At 45.3% G+C, this 22,807-nt stretch overlaps 1 protein-coding gene across 1 annotated transcript in view; it reads right to left on the reverse strand.

Moving 5' to 3' along the window:
* Window positions 1-22,807, reverse strand: part of TENM4 (teneurin transmembrane protein 4) — a gene marked incomplete at its 3' end in the record, with an annotated part of 426,912 nt that overhangs the window by 13,378 nt on the left and 390,727 nt on the right. The window contains exons 27-30 of the mRNA XM_082337632.1: window positions 15,000-15,172; window positions 10,877-11,112; window positions 4,316-4,612; window positions 1,489-3,103 (exon numbers count right to left, since the gene is read on the reverse strand). Coding sequence (XP_082193758.1) covers window positions 1,489-3,103; window positions 4,316-4,612; window positions 10,877-11,112; window positions 15,000-15,172 — 2,321 coding nt within the window. The remainder of the gene's footprint in view (window positions 1-1,488; window positions 3,104-4,315; window positions 4,613-10,876; window positions 11,113-14,999; window positions 15,173-22,807) is intronic.

Here is a 22,807-nt window from a genome sequence, read left to right on the forward strand (position 1 = left end):
GGAAAACCAAAATCTGTTAATATGACACAAAGCAACTGCTCAAAAACTAGATCAGTTCAAGAAAACAATTTCAAATGAAGATCTTCCATTTTGGTTTTGACTCCTTAATTTTTCTTTCCCAGTTTTCAGTCATTAGTTTACACTTAACTTGAAAAGGTTGTAAACCAAAAAGGAATTTTTCTTTTAGGCTATTTTGGAATTTGTCATTTAGACAATTTTGAGAGCTGTTTACAACATTTCTGCTGAGAAATCTCTCAAGCTCGACCCTCTCTCCATAAACAAATTCAGTTTTGACAAATGAGCATTTTCTGATAGGAAAAGTTATCTCAAAGTGTTCCCTGCCAGCCCTAATTATCAGAGTGAGGCCAACACACAGGATCTCAGTCTGCATCTTTTGGCATATTTTACTTTCCTCATGGCATCATCTTCTCAGCTCTGGAGAAAAAGAGCTTTTCATAAAAAAAGAAATACAATCTAATCCTTATGATTATTGCCGAAGAACCTGAAAGCACGAATCCTAATGGCCAGAAAAACGAGTGGAATAGAACAACCCAGGATTTTTATTTTGTAACATTTTTTGCTATTAAGCCAATCTCATAACTTAGGGGAATGCAAATATTGTTGCATATGGGAAAGTTGTGAGAGATGCAGCAGGAGCATTTAAAAATTAATTATATCTATCTCCTTAAGAAGTATGTACATTTGATTTGTGATTGTGTCACCTGGTTTTCCAATGGGAAGCACACAGAAAAGAGTCCCACCAAAACAGTCTTCTCAAACATTACTAGCAGTGTTGCACAAAGTATGAATATAGGAAGGACATTTAACCTACAGAATGATTTTATGTATAAAAAACATACATAGAGCTCATGTTATTACCATTTTACAAAGTCCCAGGGGAAGCAGTTCAGAAGTTGTGTCAAGCTGTGGGGTAGGTATGCACTAAAATCTGGCCTTTAAGTCTAATGTATCTGCTTTTATAGACTTTTAGTAGAAACTGGTAATTCTGTGGGGCAGATTAACTTCGAACTACATGGTTACTGTCATGTGCTCTGAAATGGCTGACTGTAATAACAGGTTTAAGTCACTGTTGCCATTCTGCTAAAACAAATCTGCATGTCATTTGTTTAGTTGCAAATAAATCTCTAGGCAAAACTGTGTAAACAGAGCTGCCCCTCTACAAAGAGAAAGGTTATCAGGACATTAAGCTGTAGCTAAACTTGGGATATTTGAGGGAACGAAACACCGGCAGCGAAATAAAGAGAACAAACAGCAAGGAAGAGAAAAGGAAACAGGTTTGGGAATTACAGTCTCCATCTATGCTAACGATTAAATATGCCCTGGACGTAGGAGTCAACTGGCAAGGAAAAGCTTGTGTCCATTATATTAAACGCTGGAAAACCTCATGGTGACCAGGATACTGAGAGAGACAAAACTTATTCACTGATGGCAAGCTTGTGAATATGTTAATTAATTTAAATGTCTTACCTGTCATGTAACATTTGATATCCTGAGAGTTGCTAATGGGATTGTTGTTTTTGAACATGTACAGGTTGAAAGGCATTATGTTATTGCTACTCAGATGCTTCCACATATCATGGTCTGGACTCGTCCACCGACCCGCTAGCACATCATAGTCTCTCCGTCCCATGTGGATAAGCTTTGTGAGGGGGTCATACAGTCCTCCGTGGTAGCCGATGATGATCTGGAAGTTGGGATTGGTGTCCATATAGATCTCCCCATATGCTGTGTACAGTATCTGCTTAATCATTAAGCCAGTCCCACTGAAGACAGCCAAAGGAGTGCCAATGTTATCACAAGCTATGTAGAATTCATCGCCGCTGCTGAGCTCCATTGCAAAGAGGTGGCCTTGGAGGTCATAGTAGAGGGACGTGATCTCAGAGCTCGAGTGGTTGTATAAATGGGTGACCTTGGTTGGGTTGGTCAGGTCTGCGTAGAAGAACTGCAAGTGATGTCCATGGCTGGTTTTGCTAGAGACTCTTCTTCCTAGGCCATCATAGCGGTACTTCACACTCCACCCACTAGCTTTATTGTAGGCTTTGATGAGCAGGCCAGCTGAATTGTACTCAAAAATATCATTGCCTCTTTGCTTCAGGAAGCCATCTTCATCCATTTTGTACTGCACATCCCCCAGTCTAGTAATCCTATCCCTGAGGTCGTACCTGAGCGGTGTAAGGCGGGCGCTATTTCCCGGACTCAACAAATGGAGGTTTCCGTTTAGGTCGTAGCTGTAACGCCAGAGTGGTTTGTCATTGATTGACACTGTCTGCAACTGGCCATCAGCATCATACTCATATGAGTACCTAGTTGTGTTTGCATAAGGGCCAACCTTCAGCTCTTTCTTAACCACTCTCCCCATGTTGTCATACTGCACAGTCATCCAGTACATCAGCGACCGGAATATCTCGTACTGGACCTCCTTCATCCTGCCATAGGCATCAAAATGTTTAGTGTGAGTCATGACAGCAGTGGTGATAATCTGGTTGATATCGTAGTAAATGACTCCAAATTTACCAAATTGCTCAGTTTTGCCTGACACATCATCGTACCTGTAGAGATCAATGGGTAAAGGTGTCTCGTTGATGACTGCTTGCATGCTGGTCACCCGAAAGCTGTTGTCATAATTATAGTCAAAGCGTGCATTCACCATGCCTTCCTCAGTGAAGCGGAAAATCTGCCGATCAATGAGGGGTCCTATCTGTCTGTATCTGATTGTACATGTGAACCCTTCATTCTGCAAGTTTATGGTCTTCAGCATGCCAGCGATTTCGTCGTAAGTGAAACTGATCTTTGTGGTGTCGTAGAGCATCTCGGCTAACTTGGACAACTTTCCATACTTGTAAATGACACGTCTCCCTGTGCCCAAGTACAAAGTGTGGAGAAGCTGCTCATCCTCTGTGAAATCCTGAATTACCGAGGCGTTGCCTTCTGGTGGCCGGTAGATGTTCCTGTAGTAACCAATGGAACGAATGGTTTCTAAAGTCTGCCGGGCAACATTGGGCATGGTCACCGACGACAACCGGTCGTTCTTATCAAACTCAAAGATGTACTGTCTCTGGCTGTGAAGGAGCAGCACCATGGACTAGATGGGAAGAAGAAAAGTATAGATTATATTCCTGGTTTTCAGGCAGAATTATACTCGCCTCTCACAAAACCTGCAAGATTCTCCAATCCGAAGAGCAGGGCAAGTGAGATAAATCTCTGCACCCCTAGGATTAACTGGTGAGAGGTACGCAGCTGCACAGCACATCAAGTGTCCCCAAGTAGGGGTGGGTCAGAGGAAGAAGCAGTTAATGCACTGAGGAAGGTCTAAGTTCAGAATGCTCAGCTATTCGAATCAATATCCTGTAGCTAGCTGTCTCTACCCAAATTCCCTGTGCCAATAGCTTTTACAGACTAAATAAATAAAATTGGTAGAGTGACTTAAACAACGCTTGAAAAAGTATCCCCCGACACCTTCCAATGCCCAATTAATTCATTGTGTCTCCATATCTTACATTACTCTCTTACTGCAAACTTCTGCCTGCATGCTTATTTGTTCTGGGATTTTTTTTTTTTGCATGTAACAATCGACACAGATTGTATAACATAAGGGGCAAGTCAATACTTTTTGCCTTTTAAAAGCTCTTTTACTGTAGTTTCCTTAAACTGTTGTAGGGATAGGCTCTGTGCAAAACTCAGGAATAAAAAATTCCATCGCCAGCTATGCAGCATACGGATCTATAGGACACTGGACAGTGTAATGATGAATGGTAATACCCAGAAGAAACTAAGTCCCATGCCAATCTGCAGAGTGCAGACTACAGAAAACAAAGTGTGCTACAGCAGTCTGGCTGGATTCATGCCTCGCTCTTTTTAATGACACGTATTTCCTACGAAGCAGGAATGGGCCCCTCAAAGAAGGCAGGATGTCAGGCTGTATGGGTTGTTTTCACATGGAAAATCCTACTGGAAATTCCTACCGTTCACTCCTCTGACTTTACCTAAAGACATTTTATATTGCAGCTAACTCAGCAAAGGAATGTTGTGCTTAAAAAATCAAATGCCAAAGCTTCACAGCATTAAGCCATGCTCTCACTGTGACTGGGGAGAAACTTCTCAGGCTATTTTCAACCGCTCTTTGGTGGTTTGGCATCAAAGTTACTATGTGCACCTTAGTGCAGGCAGAAGAGGAGCATTGGACCATAAGGACCATTAATCAGCTGATGTGAAGGAGCACAGCTGTACTGAAGTCAAAGGAGTAAAGCCTATTTGCACCAACTGCACCACCTCTGAGCACTAAGAGGATTCTTACCTTCTCCAAGTAAGTGTAGCTCCATGATTTGCCATCAGCAAAGATTCTGGATGTAATTCTGCCAGACTGATCATACTCCATCCTTTCTGACATCGTGCCCCTCTGAATCCCTGCAATGTGTCCTCCTGGGGAATAGGTGACGTTGACCCCGTTCAGTCTGCTGCTGGGTGACCAGAGACTGGGCCTCCCTGCCTGGTCGTAGAGGATGCGGAGCGTGAACTTGCGGTGGTCATCATAGATTTTCTCTGTCCTTGTCACACGATCAAAGTCGAGGGACAGCAGGTTTCTGTTGTGAACCTACAGGAAAGAGATGGAGAATTAGGAAGCTGGAAACAGTTTAAGTTACAAAGACTAGCCTTGGTTCACCAAACACTTCTTTAGACCACATTGGAGAGTATCCAGCTGTTCATTGCCTCTGGATAAGAGGCATTTTTCAAAGCAAAGAGTTGTCCTAACGTTGCTTCTGTTGACTTCAGCGAGGAGAGAGGCAGAAAAACAGAGTACTTTTGAAACATCATCACGGTGAAGGAATATTGCCCACGTCCCAAACCTAGGCTTAGGATTGCTACAGCTGATGTGATTATAGACCTACAGAAGATGAAATGACAACTTGTTGCGGTGAATATTTACAATATTTACAGGCTTATCAAACCTAGGATATATAGTCTTTTGCTTTCATGCACATCAAAAAATAATACTTGTAGAAAAAAGATGGATGTTGTGTCAACCTAGCGGAAAGCAGAGCTTTTCTCTGAGTTTACTGAATATACTGCATGCACTGGGGGTTAAGCCTTTCCCCTGAGATGAAACATGGAGGCCTTGACCACTGTAGATGTTACACAGAGCAGGAACTTTTCTGTGAGAGCTGGAGTTTTAGCTTCATTGTCCTGGGGTTATTCGGTGTTGCATAATTACACTCCTGTTACCTCCACTGCCTCTGCATTTCCAAAGATCAAAGGTATCTAGTTCAAAGGCAGGAGCAGGAATACATTTTGATTCAGGGATTGTAGTGCACAGCAATACAAAAAGGAGCTGATAATACAACTCATCTTTAGCCACATGTGCAAGGAGCCTTACAAAGCCACATCATCACAGCGGCAAAGTACTGAGCAAGGATGAGAAACCCACATTCCCAGTATGAGCTCGCCAGTGAAGACAGCTTTCTCCATCCCACCACTTTCAAACCTCTTTCAGTTGGTGAACCCCTCTTTTCTAGAAGGGTGCAGATTCTTCTGGGATGAATTTCAAACTCGAAACAGCTGGCTTGGTTTTCAGTTCCCTTCAGCTGTAGTCAATAAACCAGGGTTTGCAGGTTGCTGCAAGGCCTTCAGACTGCAAGTTAAACATACTGCCTCACCCTGCTCTGGGTAAAGCCGTCACTCTTGACCTAAGCACTGTTGTCAGCGCTGGTCCAGCTTTGATCTTCGTCCTTACTTTAGGGTGTATGACTGAATTCCCACTATATTTTGAGGAATGTGGGAGTATCTGAGAGCTAAACAGCAAGAGAAAGGATGTGGTAGAGCCAATGGAGAGGGGATTCCTCAGCTCGGCCCTAGAGGAATGGGAGAGGGAAAGGCAAGGACCGCTGCAGTGCTTTCGTGCTGCGTGGGCAGACGTCTGTGCTGAAACCTGGGGAACGGGGGCACGACAAAATCAGAAGTCAAAAGAAGGCGTCTCAGGAGCTGGGGTCGGAAGAGGCAAAAGCATGGCTGAGAAAACATGGAAGCAAGCTGAGGGTGTGTGTGGCCAGCCAAGAGAGAAGGAATCGGTGGCATGACGTAAGTGTGAAGATGATGTAAAAGGAGGCAAGTGCATAAATGATTTCCAACTTATGAATAACAATGGTACAAGGCAGGTATGGCTTGAGGAAACAAATGGCGTGGAAAGGTAGGTAATGCTCCAATTAAATGTGTGCAAAATAGAATGTAAATGGGCAATGGGAGAAAGAGGGAATCAGCCAACAGCCCACTCTAACAGGCAAGCTGGGAAATAATTAAAAAGGTATCAAAACTCTAAGTACAGATGCACACATGTAACTAACAGAGCAATTTTATATCTCATAGGTGCTTGCTGCTATAAATAGAGAAACAGAAGTGGCAATTGCTTGCAAAGACAAAAAAAAAAGCAAAGCAGGAAGAAATCACATCTCTGCCTTCCATCTATTCACGGAGGAGCAGCTCCAGCTCGGCAGCTGCAGCTTCTTCTGCTACTGGTCTCTGCCAAGAGAGCTGGAAAGAGTTCTTCCAGGGCTGGGACAGTAATCCAGGCTGAAAGTGGCCTCCCTGATCCGTACGCCAGCAGCAGTGCCATTCACTGTGCTGGAAGGACCAAATAACAGGTCCCAGGATAGCTCTTAAGCTCAGTCCAAATCTCTGCATCCCATTACTCGTGCCCTAAGTCATTCCACCCTCCCTATGCTCTGGCAAGCAATTTCTGTGGGACTAGTTGGAACCAGTCTCCCTTTTCATGATTTTTTTTTTTTTATGATTTGTTTTCTCCTGCTCTCTCGGTGTAATCTCTCTTCTCTCCGAGAAGTGCTGCAGTGCCAACAGCCACTCCTCAAGGTGACGGGCAAAGTGAACCCTACCCTGCCAGATAGCCTCTGAACAGGGGCTAAATCTTTTTCATCCTTGTTCAAGGGCATGCCTTGAAGAGAAGTGAATTTTCTGCAGAAGCACTGACAGGGCTGCAGGCTTCAGTCCAATAACCTTGTTTTATGGTGAGCAGCTAAATAAGGTGCCATCCTACATCCAGGAGTCCTTATCCTGGAACAGGGTCTGAAAAGCTCCTGCAAAAAGGTTTTGCCCCTCAGAGCATTTGACAAGGCTTGTGATCAGCACAGAAGGGTGAATTTAAATTCACAGTTCACTGTGGATTTAACCTCCCCTCTACAATGTGTGAGAGACTAAATTTAACCCCAAACTAATGTTCCACAGTACTTTATTCAGTCCCTTAGCTTGCTCTGGAAAAGCAAGAGCATAAACACGCCACCATCTCTGATTTCTCCAGTGCTTCCTATGGAGCTCCTTTAACTTAAATTATAATTAAAAACCATGCATTGATCTCCCTGGGAGCACACGAGCACAAAAAGGGAAGATTTCTCATGAAAACACTCTGGCAACCTTCAGCAGAGGAGGGCAAACAATACTTCTGCAATGAGAACTCCAGGAGCCAACAACATCCACGTGATAAACGGCTGCCTACAAAGCAATTTCCCCAGCGAATTGCTAAAAGTGTTGGGGTGGCCATATCCAGACCTCGACACCTTGCAGAAATTGTGGAGATGATGCTGGACTGTCCTCGTTAGTCAACACACCAGGAATGGTTAGCAGCATATCCAAAGAGACCTCTCCGGTCACACCGGTTCTGGGGAGTGTCTGGGACACCAGGTCTTGATGCCACCATTAACCTGCTGCCAAGGTCTTGGGAAAAAACCAGTGAATTACAACAGGAGTTTCCATGGTTAAATAAATGAAAGAGCTGAGCCAGCAGCTCTGTCTCTTTTGGCTGTCCTCTCTGCTCCACTGTCAGAGATTATTTTACATCCTTCTTTATGGAAAACCTCAAGTTTGTTTAAAAAAAAAAAAAGGAAGCAGCTCTGTTCTTTGGAGCAGAGTTTACCTAATACTCTCACTGCAGAGGGAGGCTGTGTTGCTGTTGGCCAGTGATGGGTTGAATTCGTAGCCAGCAAATTTGCGGAGATATCTCACTGCTGGGTGGGTGGATCAGAGCATCACAACTTCCCATGGGGTGTGTGGGATAGGAGAAGGGAAAGGGGCTGCTTTAACATATTTGTGCTGCTTTACTGCTGCCTGGCCAAGCGCAGAGCCAGGTCAGCATTGATGGGATGCGGGAAAAGGCGTCAGGGCTGGCCTTTTCCCTTCATCCATGCAGAAGTCCCTGCCCCGTGCCTGCAATATCCCTGCAGTACAGAAACACGTGCATTGTATTATTTCTTAGGGATAGTCAAGGAAGCAGCTGTGAAACTGGCCTCATCGTGCTGGGAGCTGGTCAAGCTCATGGCAACAGGTCATCAGTCCCCAAGAACACCCTGCAACCATGGGAGGAAGGGCCACAACTCATAAAATGTGGATCCACGTGATGGCAGCAGAAAGGATGGTGGTTTCAGGGGAACTCCCTCTTTTCTGGTGGTCAAATCCTGTTCTCCTCATCTCAAAGGCTTCATGGAGTGGTGGTGCAGCCTCTTTGGGCATGCTCTTTCCCCACAAGCACCAGGCCTTTGCTGCTGTCTCATGCGAGCAGTGGGGTGAGGAGAGAGGGAAAGTGGTGATTTGCTCACATATGGTAGAAAATGATAACATTTCCCAAAATGAACAAAACCATGTTGAACTTTTAACTTCTGTAAGCTTCTCCCTTGCCAGTGAAAGCAGCAATTACTGGTACGAGGGAAGAGGAGAACATGACACACAGAGTATGTTAAATGCCGGGCAATCCCCAGGGAAGCAATTAGCACCTTGCAGGTTTATGTCTTAAGGGTGCAGATGCTGCCATGCAGGTACAAACAGGCAGCTTAAAACTTCTTGTACACCCTCAGCTACTCTGAACCCTGAACAGAGTCATAACTGAGTCCTTCAACCGTGTAAGATGCCCTTTTGCTTCACTAGAAGGGCCCCGATAGGCTCAAAATGTGAATAAATGCTGGCAGATTTATGGGGACACAAGTAACCAGCCTGAAAACTCATTTTGCAAGTGTTTTTCCAACTGCAGTAAAATATAAAACAAAGACACATTCTGCGTTTGAATCTACTGTGAAAATTTTGGAAGATAAAACTGACACAGGCAGCTGAGCTGTGGCTAAATGAGTGGAAACTGCTTTGAACACCAAATAGCTGTGACACAGCTGCAGATTTCAGAAGGCTCTCTCCTTTCAGAAAAAGACCTGTCTGGTAATTTTGTTGGTTATTAAAATAAAATAAAATAAAAACCCCAAGACAAACCAAACAAGAAGGGTGATGCCAACTGATTTGCAGATATCAAGCAGTTCCCAGTGAAGGAGCAGCTTCAGCTTTCACTACTGTTTGCAGTTTTTCTCCTGATAACAAAATATGAGGCTATTGACGCAAGGGGAAAAGAACAGAGGCAGCGTTAGGGAGGGTGAAGAGCAATACTTGACAAGTGTGAGCAAGGAGAGACGGGAAAAATCACACCAAGGTGGCAGGGGTCACGCAGCAGGGAATAGGGAAAGGTGAAGAGCAAGGACTGGGAAACACATATCCTGAAACCAAAGCATTAATATTTACTGCAAAGCTTAAGTGCGAATAAATAGCTGCAGTCCTTTTGCTGGGGTGGCATTACACAGCGCTAAGCATTTTTCTCAGAGGGTCTGAATTTGCCAGGTGCTGAGCAGCTTCCCAGGAACCGCTCATCAGCCCATGACTCTGAGACTAGCGAGGTACAGGGTGATTGCGCAGGACTTGCTATTACAAGTTACCAGCCTTGCCAGCAGAGGAATTACAGGCTTATTGGGCAAGATCTTTAAACAGCCCTGACAAGTCTGCAGTGCGTTGTGTGGAACAATGTTTTCAAAACACATCAGTCTCAAGCACAGAAAGGACCGCGCGCTCCTGGAGGAGGGGTACCATCAGGCTGGAGCTGTTTAGAACACGTCACTTTGAAGAATAACGGCAATTGCGATGCAGTGCCCTGCGAGCCCAGTTCTTCAACAGGTTCGACAGATCAGCAAGTTTCAGGAATCTAGAGATTTTTCTGAGGCTGCCCAGTGACCAATAATAATAGATTCATAGAATGGTTGGGGTTGGAAGGGACCTTAAAATCACCTGGTTCCAACCCCCTGCCATGGGCAGGGACACCTTCCACTAGACCAGGTTGCTCAAAGCCCCGTCCAACCTGGCCTTGAACACTTCCAGGGTTAGGGCACCACAACTTCTCTGGGCAACCTGTTCCAGTGCCTCACCACCCTCAGAGTGAAGAATTTCTTCCTAATATCTAATCTTAATCTACCTTCTTTTGGTTTAAAACCGTTACCCTTCATCCTATCGCTACACTCCCTGATAAAGAGTCCCTCCCCATCTTTCCTGTAGGCCCGCTTTAAGTACTGGAAGGCTGCCATGAGGTCTCCCCAAAGCCTTCCCTTCTCTAGGCTGAACAACCCCAACTCTCTCAGCCTGTCCTCATATGCTTACAAAGCTTTCGGTGCTCAGGTCTATTACTGTCAGCAGCACAGGTAGAAAATACCAACACTAACTGGTGCAGTATTTTATAGTTATAATCGTCCCTTGCTTGCTTAAACAGCCTGACATGATGGTTAAACCCGCGGTGTCTGATGGGAGGTCATGTGTTCCCAGTGATGCAGAGGACTCAGAGGCAAATCAGCAATACTGCCTGGGATGGCTAAGAGGGGACATAAGGATAGATTCAAGTCATAAAAGTTGTGTCAATGAGGATGAACAGCTAGTTCTCTGTCCTGCAGCCTCCTCCCTATTGCAGATGATACAAATCAGCCCGGTCCCTTTCTGTCATGAGACTGGGGACTGATGAGCTGGGAAGTGGAGTCCAAAACTGCTCACGCTTCTCACTTACCCTCAGCCGACGTCCAAAGACGGTGACCTGCCCTCTCGCTTGCTCCTTCCTCTGCCTCCACTCCACGAGATTGAGGCCGTTGTCGATGGGCAGGGTGACGTTCCTCTTCCCCACCGTGGGGTTGACGGTGCCAGCCAGCAGATGCGGCTCAGTTTGCAGGGCCACCTCCATGCCGTTAGCGAGCATCAGTCTGAGAGAGCCATCAGCGCCGATGTAGTAGCTGTTTCGGACTTGGTCTGAAGACAGAAAAAGAGATCTTTTCTGATCTGCCCAAAGAGATCTGCCCAATGATACAGCCCCAGCTTTTCATTTTCTCCCTCACCCAGGCTTCATCAGCATTTCTGATGGTTGTAACCAAATGTGCTGTCACTCACCTTTCCCACTCTCAGTGAGCAAAACATTGGTTTCATCAGTGAACGTAAAGACGGACAATCTCTCTCTCTCATTCTGATGAGGTTCTGCACCTCTGACTCTTGCAGAAAAGTCTTATACAGGTCAAAAAAGGCACCAGTGGAAGAGTCATGTAATACCCTAGCAAAGGACCCGGGTTCAAACCTCTTCCTCTGGGCTAGAACACTGGGTGGTGAGATATTTGTTTTAAATCACAGTCTGGCTGAAAACTTTCCACGCTTTTATATCCTCAAGATCCCAATTTCACTACAATATATGAAAAAGTGGGGCCACCTACTTTCCTCAGCTTATTCACCATCTCACAAGTGACAGGAAATTGCACAGTGAGTTAATGCTAACCAGTTCCCCAAACAACAGCCAAACCCTTTCACTCGGGAAAGCTTTCAGGAGGCAACCGAAGTCCTCATCTTTGGAGAGAAAGAAGAGGCACTAAGCTCCCACACATCTCCGTACATCTGGCCTCCACTAGCTCTTGAAAGATCAGCAGCTTTTGAGGCCAGGATTTGGGAGTTCAGGAGTGGAAGAGAAGAACAATCTCTCTTCCACATCCTTCAGGAATCAGGCAGGCTGAAAGCTCGTCCTTTGAATCTCCAGCTGGCATTTCTCTCTGCAGAGAGCAGCTCATGAAGGGTAAGAAAGCACGAGACTTGCTCAGTGCAGAATGGCTTTAAAAGCACATTATACAAAGACTGCCTTATCGGAAGCTCCTCAAAAGCTGGAAAATATTACAATTTCTGTCTCCCAGGCTGCCATAAATACCCAATTGTGAATAAAAACACCCATTAAAAATTCATGTCAATTGTTTTTCCGTTCTGAGGCAAGTTGGGTTTTGTTCACTAGTTGCTCTGCCACAGCTCAGCAGGAAACGAGGTCACAGCGAAATTATCATCTCTCGTCTGGACGAAATACATCAGCAAAGAGCACAGTTTGGTATAATTAGGAAAGGAAACCTGACACCAGTTGGTCTTTTTTATTGTGAGTCTGATCCTCCTCCTGTTGTAGCCAGCTGGAGTCTTGCCACACTGATCTCAGCAGGACCACAACTCAACTTACTGTACACAGTAGTGATGGTGTGAAAATGCTGTGGCACTGGATTTTGCCACTATAAACATACAGCAGTGATCCACAGTGTAGACCCAAGTATTTTAGCTGTACCACTGAGTACTTAAGTTGATGGTCTTTTGACATAGACTCCAGCAGGATCAAACCCACTCCACGCTTGATTTTGCAAGTGGAGAGAAGGGGGACAGTCAGCTGGCTGTCACACTTCTGTTCTTAGATGCTTGGTTTGGTGAAAAAGTGGTAGGACATGCGCTTTAAATCAAATCAGTGAAATATCTCTGCACAGCTAGTATATTCCTCCCTCCTTCACCCTTCACCAGGAAGCATGGGAAAACTTGACGGTCTCCGTGAAATTCACTGGACATGTGAAGTTCCCTTTGTGTCACACAAGGACCGCAGAGGGGTTATGGTAGATTGTCACCAGTAGTGTGGTACAGTGTGGGTAATGTAAATCCTCCACTTTCAACATTTTCCCAAGAGAAGACTCCTTGCTGGCTCTGGAAGGCATTTCTCAAGGGGTACACGAAATCCAGGGGCCATTGGATGCTGTGTTTTATGCTGCTTTGGCTCTAGGGCACTAGTGCCCTATTTTGGCCTTGAACAAATGCTCACTTTGTCATTAATCCAGAGGACAAAATCCCATTGAGGTCCTGAGGTGCCTGTTAGCTGTGGAGGCTCCTAAATCCATCCTACAGGAATCTGTAACCTTCTGAAAATGCCTTCTCAGACCTCACGTGTTCACCGTGTGATTCAGGTTTCTTGAAAAGTGCACCAAGGATTTGTGAAAGCTGGCCAGAGCTGTGAGTCCAGAAGCAAAATGCACGAGCAACTCTCATGCAAAGGGAATCTGCAACACGCATTTTCCCTGGCGAGCAACGGAGCGAGCAAGACACTCACAGACCTTGAGAACGGCTCCAGCTCCATCCGCTGGAGAGGCACTTGGAAGGAAACTTCATTTCAGCTGTGCTCAATACATCCCTGGGCAACTCCAGCAGCCCTTGTTTCAGTTTCTACAGTGCTGCCATGAACAAACAGCTACTTCAGTTTGGGAATTCACAGTCCCTAACACCTGCGGGAAAGCCACCCTCAGCAGGTCGCAGGCCACCTCTGCTGCAATGTTATCCAGATCTTCATGTTAAGATAAGTGAGTTTCTTCAGATCTAAATAGTTTCGTAATTTTATACTTCTGAAGATGGTTAAACTGTTTGTAATACTACATGTCCTAATGGCGAGAGTGCCCCTGTGCTGGAGGGCAGTACAATGAGATAATTGACCGTGGCACCATTAGGTAACTGTGCCTTCAGCTCTGGGCGTATAAATCACATCGCAGTCAATTATCTCACTAAAGAGCCCCCAACAGCGGGCTCTATTGCTTAATTAGGCTCTTGAGGTGAAGCCAACCTCGTGTCTGTGCAGTTGCCAGACGTCTTAATGCGAGTGGATGGGATGGGGCGGGGTAGGTTGGATCTGCTTTGCAGGCTGAAGTAAAGAATAAGAAAGTCATTGTGTTCCCCTGCAGGAATAGTGAGTACGGCCTGAAGGGGCTGGTACCCTCTCAGCCGTCCTCTCCAGAGGCAGGAAAGGCAGTTTTCAGGCATAGCAGGCACTTTCTTTAAGGAAAGCTTGCTGTTATTATAGGGAGGGGGAGGGAAATGTGTGTCCCAGAGATGTGGGACCAAATGTGACTCTGGAAAACGTTGGTCTCACTTGGAGCACTTTGTTCCTCACAAGGGGAAATGATGTTTGATACCCCATTGCCATCAGGCACAGACTATGATTGAACGAGAGCTGATGAGTGAAAAAAACAGTCTGGTGGTCCTTTTCCTTTCTCCAAGCCCCAGGGAACAGGACTGATGCCTCACCCCGACCCAAAGGAGGCTTCAGCCTTCAGAACTTGGAGATCCAGGCTGGCACAGTTTGTGCACTACAACTTCTGCCTCTACCAGTATGTCAGTACAGTGCTCCCCTGCTATTTTTTCCTCTTCTCTTTCCCACTTTTTCACCTTTTCCTCCACCTCATCAATCCTCCACTTCCCCACCTTACCATCACCAGCAGAACTATGCTCATTTCCAACAGCCGTGAACCAGTCCCACCAGTCCTACCCTGACTGCCCACCTCTCCATCCTCCTTTGTGCCTCTCTGCGCCAGCCCTTTAGCTTAAACGCAGACCTTTTGGGGACAGGGATGGTCATTCTTCTGGATGCTGCCTTGTGAATGTTTGAACAGCCAGCAAACAAAGAATCAGATCTCCAGCAACCAGCTGGAAGCCTGTTCCAGGAGAGTAAACTGTTAAGTTAGAAGCCATTAAGAGAACGAAGCAAAGGGGTCAGCTGGAAGCGCGGCTAGATTTATGCAACCCTTTTTGTTATAACAATAATGGTAATGATGATGGAGGACTGTACTGCATGAGGGCTGCACGGCAAGGGGACTGGCTGAGAATGAAGCAGAAAACAGCTGCAGAGCAACCACGGCGCGAGGGAATGTGGCTAAGTAGGCGTGAGTGTGCGTCTGTACCAGCATGTGGGGAGCTCTGGCATGCTGCGGACACAGGTGATTTTTGGTGCTGGGATTATCGAGACGATGCCTGTTTCCTGATGGATAATCCATTGTGTGCAACTTGGCTGGGAGAGGGACAGCGGCCCAACTCACCTTGGAGCAAGGTGTAGAAGGCTCCTGATGCCGACAAATTAGTTGTTATCGTAACATCATCCTTGCTGGAGGTTTCCACCTGGACATGCACGGAACTGTCGGTATCGCTGCGGAAGCTGCTCACCTGGCCAGTAGGAAAGGTCACGTTGGTCAGGCGCCCAAAGCTGTCGTACCTGAAAGGGAGGATGGAGTGAAGTCAACAGCATCTATAGAAGACTGGGATACAGGAATCACCCTATAAAGCAGAGACCAAGTCTTGAAGTCATCACCCAGATTTTTCCCAGAGAAAAACGCATTGTCAGTCTGTCAGACTGTCTTGACTTTTTTGGCTTCATGAGAAGAAAATCACAGCTTTTAGCTGAAGAAAATCAAGCAAAGAACAGAAAATGACTAAATAAGTATTAGCCTGTATTTTAACAACATTTTTCCTATACTTATCACCTGCACTGTGCTTCTTGTTTACAGGAGTAACTTTATTTCCATTCACTGTGCTGTGACTTATGGAAAAGCACTGGCCCGTGCACCCTGTCTAGCAGAACTAGGAGTTTCTGAAGTCCACCAACTGTTTTGTCTGCTTGTGTCCTGAGCTCTTCAGCAACTTTTTTTTTTTTTTCTATCTTATTTGAAAAGCTAATGTTAAGGTAGCAGCAAGGAGCTGCCAGATGGACCACATCAGGTAGAGAACTGTCCTTTGTGAACATGGTGTAGAGCCCTGAGCACAGCTGAGACCCCCAGGTCTAGCTTTTACTGTTCCTAGGACCATCTGGAAGGACTGATTTAAAAGTGTACAAAAGCAGTTCATTTTTCACTCCTACTGAGCCCTTGGCTTTTCCAGTGAGGGAGTCAACATAAGCACCATCTGGGAAGGTTTCTGTGATGTGGACACCTGTGTACCAGGACCCAGATGAAATAAGCTACATACATGCAGGTCCCACAGCGGTTAACAAACTGCGGGGTTATTTTTTAATAAAAAGGAGAAGCAGACACCTGTGCCTAGAGGCCTCCCGAGTCGATGGAGCAAACACACCATCCTGCCTCCCATTTGTGGCATTGCAAAAAGGGTGCCCTTGGGTCACAGACTGAGCTAAGAGCAGAGGGTTAGCAAGGGACCTTGGCAGTGAGGCTATTGTAGACTGAAATGGAGAGCAGCAGGAAGCTCTACTGGCTTATCTCTGGAGAGCTGTTGGACCTTCTGATGAGATAGACCTTCAGGGAACGGGTATTTAACTAGTCAAGGAGAAATAGGAGAAAAATTCCAGCAAAAGCAATCCATGATAACATTTGACTTTTTTCAAGTCCTGCCCATATATCATTTAAGAATGATTTATATGACATATAGGAAGATCATATCAAGAAAACACATCACTTGGGGATGCAGAGTGAATGGTGGGTGAGCAGAGAGGACTCGTTCTCCTGCGATAGCCAGTGGTGAGCCTTTGATGGAGCATGGTGTCCAGTGAAGGGCACCGTTCCTCAGAATGATAAAGTAATGTAAATGATACGTTAAGGATAAGCTTAGAAAACATGACCTAAGAGGCAAAGCCAAAAGAAATGAGCTGATTTAGAAGAGAAGAAACAAGGAAGTGGGAAGATGCCACCCTGACAACGGTTGTTCTAAAGAGAATTATAATTAATTGTTTGTCATGTCTCCTGAGGGTGTGACAAAAAGTAATCAGCTTGAATGGAAACAAGGAAGATTCAGGTCAGAAGCTGGAGAACATTTTCCAGGCCCATGTTTGCTCCAAGCAGAGGAACAGATGGAGCGCTGGAAACCCCATTGCCCAACACTTTTAAGAACAGGTGAGAGAAATGTGTTAGAGAGGGTCTGGATGCAGTTGACCAGACCTTGGAGGGAGTAGATGGTTGAGGAGCTCTTGATCCTCCTCTTTAGGATTACTCTGAGCTGGAGAATAAGACTACAGACCCCATCTAATAACAAAAAAAAAAACAACCCTAAACAAACAGGAAAGAAAAGAAAAGAAAAGAAAAGAAAAGAAAAGAAAAGAAAAGAAAAGAAAAGAAAAGAAAAGAAAAGAAAAGAAAAGAAAAGAAAAGAAAAGAAAAGAGAAAAGAAAAGAAAAGAGAAAAGAAAAGAAAAGAAAAGAAAAGAAAAGAAAAGAAAAGAAAAGAAAAGAAAAGAAAAGAAAAGAAAAGAAAAGAAAAGAAAAGAAAAGAAAAGAAAAGAAAAGAAAAGAAAAGAAAAGAAAAAAGAAAAGAGAAAAAGTAGTCTTGAACCCATGAGACACCCAGGAGCAGCCGTTGGACAGGCTCTGCACTGTACAGAAAAAGAAATTAGTCTCCTCTTCTATTCTCTTTTTTCCAGATTTGTACACAGTGCTGATACTTTGCTTTTGTCAAGACGCTGGAAGTGACTCTGTGTGAGGAAAGGCTGTTGAAAAGGTGATTTTTGCCCAAACTTAATAATTAGCGTATAGTGACTAAGTGGGTGAGCTCATTGCAAGTCTCCCCAGCCCTTGGGTTTGCAGACACCATCACGTGAGGCTTTTCTTGCCCACTGGGCAGAGGGGGAGGTAGGAAGGTAGAAGAAAGCATTTGGCCCTCCACAGTGTCAGCCTATCAGTCATGGGATTATCCACGCATGGAGGATGGAGCAGCCTTGCCCTTTCCCTCCAAGAGCTTGGCGATCAATCAGCCACTTGTGAAATGGAAAAGAAGAAAGAAAGAAAAAAAAAAAAAAAGGGATGAATTCAGGACTGCATTGCAGGAGTCTGGCAGAGACCAGTTAAAGCTTTTCCAAGCAGCTAGCAGTGCACAGCTTGGATCTAAACTGAATCTCCTTGCAAGAGCCAGAACTAAAGTGCTCTCGGTACCAAATGCTTTGCTCCCTGTTCGGGGCTGTCCTGTCTGCGCTGAGACGGTATGCGTTTTGATTGTGCTTTCTGTACAATCATCTGCACATCTCCTCCTAGAACAGTATGTGAGTCTTACGCTGAAAATGTCACAGGCAATTTCTTTACCCCATCTGCTGAGACAGGACACAAGGGGCACGATTTAGTCTCTACCTTGAGCAGAGAAAACATTGTTATCGCTAAAGATGTCTTGTGTAACCCCCCAAGTTCTTTCTACCTCAACATCAGTAGTCCTATATATAAACTAGCCTGAACTGTAAGGGTAGACTCAGATCCCAGCTGCTCCAAAATTTAAGGAAGATGGATCTGAATTTAACACCTCTGACTTGGTGGTATTAGCAACTGTAAGAGATTTATTTGTATTATTCTATTTAAATTTTAAAAAATGAGCTGCTCCTGAAATTGAGCCTGATTCACCTCCTAAAAATAATGGCACAAATTTAGACGTGCTGCACTGAAGTCTAAGGGGTGACTTTGGTGTAATACAGGTGTGAGGGCGAAAGGCAGCAGGTCTGCAGATTAGGGAAAGAAGAAGAGCAAAAGCCAGGATGGGGGCAGAGAGCTTGTTCATCTGATGGACGTGGCTGCTGTTTCCTTTAAGTGCTGAGTCAATGTGCTGTGAGTTATATGGTTTATCCTAACTGAACGACACTCAGCACCGTGGCGAGAGCCAGCGCAAAACCTATACTCCGTGCAAGCCCTACTTACGTGCTCCAAAGAAAGCCTCAAAAACCTGAGGATACTCAGTTTAACAGCCCCAAGCAGCAGCAGACACACAGCTCCTTAAACTCTATTCCTGGACATCCAGCTCCCAGCACCCTCGCGAATGGTCCTCCAGCTCTCTGCTGGGCGAGTATGCAATATTTGCAAATGTGCAAATGGGCAAATATGCCAGTAACCTCTGCCTGTGCAAAATGGGTTAGAACAGCACGAAAAAAGAGCATGAAAGAGTATGATGGTGCCTAGACCTCTGTGCACACATTTTTCTTTTTAAGTCAAAAAGAATAAGTACAATACGCATAATTTACACAGTTACATTTTTACAGCTGTAGAAAACTCACGCTACAGGGGAGAACTTCACCAAGATCAAGGACTTCCATTTGGGACTCTGGGTCCTGAGAAGCAAGGCTTGTTTTGGGCCAGAACAGTCTGGAATGGTGTGCTGGAATTGGTTTAAGATGTCTGCACGTGTACATTAGACTTTTGGCACCTCCTTAGTCACCCCATTAGCCTCCGTCAGAAGTAACCTGGACCATCTGTGTTTTCTGCCTTTGCAAGAGCTGCTGCACCTCTGCCCAGGAGCAAGGCAGGGACCTTCCAAGCACTCACTTTGGGGGTGACAGCTCACCTATTTGCAGCTGCATGGAGGTCATGCCTTACAAAGGCAGAAATGTGAGAAGGTTCTACAATTAGACTGTTCCCATTTTTACTATTATTTTTAATTGGTGGCAGATGAAGTGTAAAACACTCACGTCCAGACAGAAACTCCTTTTAGCACTGTGGTGGCAAGGCAAAAGGAGGTGCTGGAAGCCAGTTAGCATGGACACACACAGCATTTTCCTCTTGGCAAGCAGTTCCTTTCCTCTTTTCTCTTTTACTCAGGACTGGAGCATTTTCTCCTTTTCCCTTGACTTAGATCACACAGCACATTCCTGATATCATTTATCACATACCCACAGTCTCCCAGGACACATTAGCTTGAAGGCTTCAACATCCCAAACAGATAATATGTTTAAGAAAATTAAATGAGTTAACGAGCCTGTTCCTTCTAGCTCTGCTTTCAGCCCTATAGAGGCACTTATAGGGCACACCCTCAGCTGGGAGAGGAAGGCCAAGCGACTGGCTCTTATGTAGCTGCAGGCGCTCCCTGGTATTTGCAGTAAGATAAATCTCTCCTAGTCACCTCATTTTGCAGCTAAGCTGTATAGGCCTGTTTCCACAGTCTCGGGATTTAGGGGTGGGCCAGTTTTCATCACAGCCTAAGACTTCTGCGTTCTCCAAACGCTCTGAAAGCACCAGAATTAAGGAAACACTGAAACACGGGAGCGCACGCCGCAGCCACTCTGAGCAATGAATTCATCACCTGCTAACACAGCTGCTGCCTCCCATTCAAACCTGCTGCAAAGACTCAGCGCCTACAATTACAGTGACAATTATTAGGCCAGCAAAGGAAGCTGTTGCCATCCATTCCCAATTGGAAACGTATTTAGCTAAGGTTCAATGCACAGAATTAAAATGGTATTTGGTGCTTATGAGGCCTAATTGTTAGCTTGTAAACATTCAGAGCTTTCATTTATCACATTACCATTGTGTAGAGACCTGGGCCTTGGGAATTAAAGAGAGCATCCTAAGTACCATCTATTCAGAAATCAATTCCTTGCCTGAGTCTCTGGGTTTCCTCATTTTAGCTTTTTCACATTTCATCAGCCTTTTAAAGCTACAAGTCAAATAGATCGGAAAAAAATTCACTATAATAATATTGCATTTAGTGCCAAAGTGTCCTAATGTACTTTGCAAACTATATTTTGCGTGCGATTATACAGACATGCACCCGCCGCCTCTGAACAAGCTCGCCTCTTCACAGTTTTTCAAACAACATTAAACACAACATTAAAAAATAAATCTATAACAGACAAACCGATACTACTCAAATATGTATGAAGGCAAGTCCTCTCCCTAATGACACAAAGCCAGGTTTCAGCCATTGTCTGCAGAATTTTCTGACCGCCCAAACACGAAGAGGAAGGTCTCTCTCTCTGGCTTTTATGATCCTCATAATTCCCTTGGTTCTCCACTGAACTCTGACACCAGGAATTCATTTCAGGCCAGGCCAATGGCTCAAAACATGACCTCACAACTTAGTGAGGGTACTGGAGAAGTACCGGTTTATCGTGGCACTTACTGGAGTTTCACTGTAACTTATTCAGAGGAGCAACGATCAGAATCTAATTATTTTAGCATGAAGAAACTGTGGAGCAAAGAAATCTTGCTAAAAGAGGAGGGAGAGCAAAAGCCAAAGGTGTTTCTCGTACTCCAGTCTGCTGCAGGAGCAGAAAGAGACCCTCGCTTGAACTACTCTAAACCAAGGACGCCACCAAATCCCATAAAACTCAGTGCATGACCTGAGATATCATCGGCTGATAAAGCGATGTTATTAATGCAGTAAGCTAGCTTTTCTCTGAGTCAAGAGGTGGCTGCTCCTCTAAAGGTAATAAGTGTTATTTATCTTTGGTTTTGACTAAGAGAGAAAAAAAATTACAAAGCCTTTACGCCAACTACAAGGCAGACTGAGTCTGCATCTCACCGTGGGGTAGATGCTGACCATGATGCCCAGTTCTGGTAGCCCAGTCGCCCAGACCGGGGTGTTGGCTGGGGCACCAAACACTGCTGGTGCTGGGGTGGGACCTCTGCTGAGTCCTGGGGGTCACTGGGAAGCCATCCAAGGTCCTCCTGCATGCTCAGTCCAGCTGGCTCCTACCTTCCACCCATTACAGTGTGTGAGGTTTGGCAGAGTTTGGTTCTGTGTAAAACGGCATTCTGTGTTACGGGTCAAAGCTCCCCTTACCGCCCATCTACAGCTCTGGCTCCACGAGACCCTTTGCCCTCCAGGCAGCTGTGAGCCACTTCTTGGGCAGTCCATGAAAAGGTTTTGAATTTCTGGGTTTGGCTGCAGTGATGTGTAAGTATTTCATTCCGTACGGGAGGATGTGACCTTTGAAACTAATTGGGCACACAAAGGACCTAAGCGAAAGAGCCTCATCTGGGCTAAATAATGCATAGAAGGTTTGACTTTGGCTCAGAGGGAAATTGAATTAGCGTACAGTGATACCATCTCAATGAGCTAATCAAGATAATTGCCATATTCTTGATTTAAACAAATACATTAATAAGAATTTCCGGATTCTGAAGTAGATAAACAGCAACTGCTAGGAAACTTTGTAAAGGATGGTAGCAATTTTTTCAGGTCAAGTGAAAAAGCAGCAACAACAAAGAAGCAAGCAGTCACACAGCATCGTTTGTCTTTGATTTGAGGAGCTGAACAACAAGAAGCCATTCCCCTGGCAGAATCAACTTTCTTTGCTGCTGATTATCACTGTCACAGGTTCATCGGGAAGGCAAGTCTTTAATCCAGTTACTGGACAAGCTGAGCTGCATTGCATTAATTGACAGCGAATGTCAAGCCCTCTGTAGAGGCAGAGAAGGTCTGTATAATGCTAAAACCCTCAAAGAAGTCCCAGATAGGCCTTTGGGGGACAGGCTAATTACTTCAGGGAGTTAAGTTTCACTCTAAAAGGAAAGGGAAACTGCACAGCATTATATACTGAACCTCACTCAGCGCTAAACCCAATAAAGCAGGATTGTCACAGCAGGCTTTGGTGTAGGATGCGTGAAAGGAAGAGCTGGAAGTGCTGTGAGCAAGTCTGCCACCACCTGAAGACAGCACCTGCCTCCTTCCCCTACAGAAACGAAGGGACAATGTGCCAGCCCAGCCTGAACCCTTGGAGGACCTGGATTCCCTGGTGCGCCCTGGAGACAGACCTCCAGTACTGCACCAATGTATCCCACCTCCTTCTCTCCTCTCCAGAGTCACGCCAACGTGGCCACACGTCACAGCTCTTTGAACCTTACGATAAAGGCTAAGAAATGCCCTGCTAAGAGCAACAACTGAAGGAGAACCAGAGATGGTGGACATGTACACATGTAGTGTTGCCAGTCTTGCAACACCATTGCTCTTTCATGTTGGGTGTCTGGTTTATGGTCCTCTGTTGACAGTCAGGTTAAGGTAAATCTTATAAAGATGTTCTTCATGGGGCCACTGGTGCAGTGTAAACTTGCCAGCTGAATTTACGTTTACTCTTAACTTTTTCAACAGTGGTGTCCAGCCTGCCCTGGCCCATAAACAACTATTATGTGCTGTGAGAAACATGAAGCTTTTCC

This window comes from Platalea leucorodia (assembly GCF_965183815.1).
Source record: "Platalea leucorodia genome assembly, chromosome: 2".
In the NCBI taxonomy this organism is placed as follows: Eukaryota; Metazoa; Chordata; class Aves; order Pelecaniformes; family Threskiornithidae; genus Platalea; species Platalea leucorodia.